This window comes from Crocodylus porosus, unplaced genomic scaffold (genome assembly GCF_001723895.1).
Source record: "Crocodylus porosus isolate Cpor-Errol unplaced genomic scaffold, CroPor_comp1, whole genome shotgun sequence".
Lineage (NCBI taxonomy): Eukaryota > Metazoa > Chordata > Crocodylia > Crocodylidae > Crocodylus > Crocodylus porosus.
In genome coordinates, this window is record NW_017728886.1 from 77,585,028 (window position 1) to 77,590,789 (window position 5,762).

Here is a 5,762-nt window from a genome sequence, read left to right on the forward strand (position 1 = left end):
CAGAATAGTCCTCCCTGGTGATGACCCCTTCTTTCCATTGGGTGTAAGCCTCCTTTTTAGCAAGGAGGCATTCCTTTAAGATACCGTTGGCTCATTCTACCAGTCCATTAGATTGCAGGTGATAGGGAATGTGATAGGTCCACAGCACATGATGTTTCGTGGCCCACTCATAGACAAGACAGTTGCGAAAATGTGAACCATTGTCACTTTGCAGCTCTACAGGAGGTGAGCAGATGGCTGACAGGTTTTCCAGTGCTGCACAGGTGTCCTGTGCAGTGGCCTTGGCAGAGACCCGGGTGAACATCATTCTGGTGACTGCTTCCACTGCTACTAACCCATACTGTCGCTTTGTCGGGGTGCGGGGAAGTGGACCTATAAAGTCACATTGCCAAACTTGCCATATTACCTTTCCACCACATAACAACAAAGGGGTAGTTGAGGTGGGGGTTAGTCAGGCCTTGACTTCCTGGCAGGTGATGCAGAAGTTGACTAATTTCTGCACTTCCCTTTTAGTTAGGTGAATGCCCCAGGTGGCTGCTAGGTGAGCAGTGCCATCATGGCCAGGGTGCCCATGCTGCCGATGCAGCCATTCTGTGGCTAGCACAATCAAGGAGGAAGGTCAGGAGGTCAATAAGACAAAAACCCAACTTGGGGTTTCAAAATAACAGGTTTATTAAACAGACAACACACAACACATCCCCATGAAGTTATTGGTTCCTACACACACACACATACTCACAAGCACTCATATACACACCTACACAATGATAGCAGGAGAGAAAAAGGTTTAGTGGAGGGATTGAAGTCAAGGTGTGTAGGGACAGAGTCCAGGTCCCTTGCTTAGGGAAGGAAGGTGGGTGATAGCTACCTATCCTGGGCTGTGAGTTGAAACTCGATGCCCAGTTAGGGTCTTCTCCAGCAAGGTGTTGTCCAGAGGGGGGTTGCTGGCAGGGCCTCTGGGTGGATAGGTGGTGTGGCATGGTGCTGGTCCAGATGGAGAGGGCACCCCACTGGGTCTGTCTTCACTACCCCTTTTTTAGGGTAGACCTTCTATGGGCATGCCCAGGCAAGGGTCAGACCTGGTGTACTGAGCATGTGTGCTCCATGCAAGGAGATGCAGTTCCAGGAGTCTGTGTTGCAATACTGGGTTGGCTGATTTCTGTAGGGACTTTGTCTTTCAAATGCTGGGTCCGTGATTCCTGGATGAGTCAATGGAAGGCAATGGTCTGGTCATTGAGCTGATGGTCCAGTTGTTGAGTTGATTATTCAGTAGATGCCTGCTCCCATTGTAGCTCAAGCATCCTAATTCATCCCCATTCATTCAGAAACCAATTACCATGAGACTGGTTAGACATGAGTCATAGGCTACACCCGGGCAGAGGACACAAGATGGAGGCTTGACATTCAAAATGGAAACTTGACATTACTTATGCTAACTTATACATGTAGGCCTCAATCACATAGTTTCAATTGAAAAAACCAGTAAAAATCAGCAAAACAGTAATCACACAGTAAAAATCAATAAAAACATAATAATTATACAATATAAAACAGTGGATCAAAGAAGGAGAGAGAGAAGAAAAAAACTTGCTACAAAAATGCTAATGCTTATCCTATGTCTTAGCTTACTCATACTTATCTATAGGGAATAGAGAGGGAGAGAAAAAGTCAGAAATAGTTGGGGAAGGGAGGGAATGTATTTTAAAAGAAAAAAAAAGAAAAACTGGGGGTTTAGCTACAAAACAATTTCAGGAGCTGGAGACATAGAAACCAAGAACAACTGCATTATTTAAATGAGTTAAAATAATTTTACAGCATCATACAAGTGCTATTATGGTGCCTGTCCTCACAAACTTGTCAGTTATCTTGGACAGACTAACATTATTGCAGCATTTGCAACATATCTTATGGCTGGAAACATGGGTGGATGCTACCAATTCTGAGTTAACTTAACCACCGAGCTAAACTTAATGGTGTGAAGTTCTTTAGAGCAGCTCCTGACTTTGATGAATGCAGTTAGGGCATATGAGGGTGAGAAGGGGTGTGAGAAAACTCACAGGACTCTGTCACTTTCAGAATTGCTTCTTACCTGAGTGTGCCAGGAATTGAACAGACTGCTTGAATCGGCACTGGAGGTATTTTGAATGACATGGATCCAGCTTTGGAATAATTTTTTTATGTGGGCTTTAAAAATCTCGCCAGCAAAAGCATAGATCACTGGGTTCAGGCAGCAATGGATGAAAGAGATGGTTTCAGTTAGCTGCAGAGCCAGGGCCAGGTTATGACTTGTCTTGCATTCGTTTATGATATGCATGATCTGCAGAGAGTCCAGAAAAAGCACAATGTTGAAGGGGGTCCAGAAGATGAAGAAACAGATGACAATGATGAAGATCATCCTGATGGCTTTGATCTTGTTTCGGTTTTTGACCCTGACACATTGCAGGTTTATCAGGATACGGGAATAGCAATATATGAGGATGCCGAGTGGGAACACAAGTCCCAAGAGGTTGATCCCAAAATGGGTGAAAATCCTCCAAGTCTCCTGGCCTGGAGGATAATCAGGAACACACTCCACAGATTGTTCAATTACCACTTCTTTGCTAAACACCATATTTGGAACAGAAGCAAAACCTGCCACTAGCCACAGGACTAGGCTTATGAGTACACCCCAAGTGGCTGTGCGTATCTTCCTAGCATTAACAATATGGACAATTGCTATGTACCTGTCTATGCTCATGAGGGTTATAAAGAAAATGCTACTGTAAAAACCCATGTAGTAAATGCCAGCCATGATCTTACATACAGCATTTCCAAAAATCCAGTTGTCTGAAGCATAGTGAGCCTGAAATGGGAGAGGGAGAACGAACAGCAGGTCAGAGATGGCAAGGTTCAGTAGGCACATGTCGGTCATGGTAGTGATTTTCTTCCTGGTAATGAGTACCCATAGGACTAAGGTGTTTCCCATGAGGCAGGAGACAAAGACTAGGCAGTAAAAGATTGGAAGGAAAAGTGATCTGAACTTGCTGAAACCATTTCCTTCACTGCAAGGTGAGGTGTCTTCATCATACACATAGATATAGTCAGTTGTGTTTGGGGGAGAGCTTGTGACATCCATCATTAATACCTATACATTTAAAAAAAAGATAATTAAAGATCTAATTCACATGGAAGGTGCACAGAAGGCCATCTTTAGCCACCCACATTCAAGTGGACTAAAATGAGGGGAAACTTTGAGGAATGAGGTATTAATCAGGGTAAAGACATGTCTTGTATTGCTTTATGTATAGCAGTATAGTTTATTCCTGTACTACAAGGGGCATAAATGACAGCAGATAAATATGTTTTTATCTCATTATAACTGCTTTCACATTGGGGTCTGCACTGACATAACTGTATCTGTTAAAAAAAACAATGTCCCTACTGTTACAAACACAGTGCAAAGGCCAGCCGTAAGCATAAAAGAATCTGATTCTTTCTATGTTCTAATAGAATGGTTGAGTGGGCGGTGAAAGACAAAAGCTTTTCCCTGATAAAATCTATAACCTTATAAAAATCCATCTTTTGAGTGGACAAACCTCTCCTTGCATTCTCTCTTGAAGTCACAATTGTTCCTGATCTGCTGAGCCTTTTTTGGTTATTTGTATGCTGCAGACTGCAATGTAGTGCAGAGGCAGCCAAGTTCAAACTTGTTAGCTTGGATACTGGTCATAATCTATCTGATGAAGCATGGAACTCTACCTATTTTGCCCTACTTTTCAGCCTTGATCTCTGTGCTCCTCTAGCTGGACCACTACTAATAGCCATTGTCAATCCATAGTATAGACGTACTTTGCATGGTTTCAGTTCTCCAGATTGGAAGAATAAAACCAACATTGCTGTTTTTATGTATTTGTTGAAGAAACTAATCAAATTCAAGCTTAAACTATTATAGCCAAGGATTTCAACAGCAACTGGTGATTTTTGGGCTATCTCAATTTTTGGCTCTTTCAGCTGAATTGTACAATGGAGTTCATTAGACTCTTGCCCTGTAAGGAGGACTGGACACCTAATGGAATATTCCAAACTCATTCTATTTAGAAAGCCTTTCTTTTAAATTGTAAACTGTCTGAACAGCTTACTTGTTCTTTTTCTGCATTACTGATAAATAAGCTTGCAAAGCAAGGTTCTTAGTTTCTTGAAAAGTTCCTGCAGAACTCGGAGATATGTAGATGGAAAAAATCTAAGTATCCTAATTGATGAAATGCTTTATTTTTTATGTAAATAATTTGCTCCCATAGGACAAAAATACAGGAGGGGGTAGGGGTAGGGGTTTGGGAGGGAGATCTCCGTAAGAATTTCTCACAGAAACTTATATTATCCAATTTGGGGTTTGCCCAAACTGAGGTACAAAAACAAGAACAAAAAAACCCCCTGCAAAGATCTGTACTTGGAAATAATAAGAAATGAGAGAGAAACACTGTAATAGAAGATCTCCTATAAAGTCTCTACCACTGTTCCCCCATTTAATTTTTATAAAGCAACAGATATATGTAGAATAAATATATGGGTAAAATATACATAATAACATGAAAATATAGCATACCTGATTCTGATTTCACTTTGCACTTGTGTCAATTAGAAGCATTATTATTAAACTCACCCTCTTTTCATCTTTACAACTTAGTTCCAAAACTTTATTTTCCTTTCTCTCTTTTTCCACCTCTGTTTAACTGACAGTCAAATTGAAAGAGTAGTTCTCTGTAGATTATGTAGAGACCAGTAATTCTTGCATCTGTCCATCCCATGTTGACTCAAGTCAGTCATTTGCTGTTAAGCTTAGGATATATTTAATAGAAATGGATTTTTACCTTTGAATAAGTCATCCAATTTTGACTTTGCAATATTTGTTGGTTCAGGATATTTTCTGTATTCTCTTCCTCTTCTGGGCATAGATGTGTCCAAGCAGTCTATAACTGTAGTAGTGGACGCAGCTACGAGTGTTGATGTTTAACAATTGTAGCAAAAACTATAGTGGCAAAATAGATGGCTAATGAGGTATCATGAACTGAGGTAAACAGGAAAAAGGTGAACATCAAAGACCTTCAGTTTCATAAATACCTTCAGTCTCAGGTTTTCATACTCATGAAGTCAGTAATATGGTTAAGTGGGTGTAGAACCACCCCTTTTTCTTGCAACCCCCCTCCCTGCCCCACAAGAACACCCCACAGTGGTCCTTCATAAGAGAGATTATGACCCCGTAGAACTTGTGTCGGGCACAGATAACACCAGGTCTTCTCCTACTGGAAATGGGGATAGTTGTGTTAAATTCAGTGGGACTACTCTAGCTGCTGAAGATCCAGCATAAAATCTCCAACCTCTTCTGCAAAATAGATTTTACAGAAATATCAATTCTGAAACTGTTTGTGTTGGAACTTTCAAATTTTGTATTGGAACGTTATGGGTTTTCTTTTTCTCATTTTTATCTTTTTACATTAAGTCATGATGTCTCGACAGCATTACAATACGGCAATAAGCTGCACTGATATTACTGATGACTTCTGACATAATAGCTAAACTAGTTTCTTTTTAATATAATTTTTTTTAATTAAGGGCAGTTCTTTTTTAATGCTAATTGAAACGTCTTGTCTTTTCCAGCTCGAAGAGTTTCTCATGTTTTCTAATTTGACACTTTTTATGTGTCATGAATTTGTGTAAGAACAAAAGAAGAAATCCCTCAATCAATTTAAATGTACATTTTGAAATTTAAAATGATGTTTCAAAAA

At 40.4% G+C, this 5,762-nt stretch overlaps 1 protein-coding gene across 1 annotated transcript; it reads right to left on the reverse strand.

The window, feature by feature from the left end:
* Positions 1-1,686: 1,686 nt before the first annotated feature.
* Positions 1,687-3,115, reverse strand: LOC109309363 (C-C chemokine receptor type 8-like). Its single transcript, XM_019534097.1, has one exon. The coding sequence runs from the start codon at positions 3,113-3,115 to the stop codon at positions 2,054-2,056; it is 1,062 nt and encodes a 353-aa protein (XP_019389642.1). The 3' UTR covers positions 1,687-2,053.
* Positions 3,116-5,762: the final 2,647 nt, after the last annotated feature.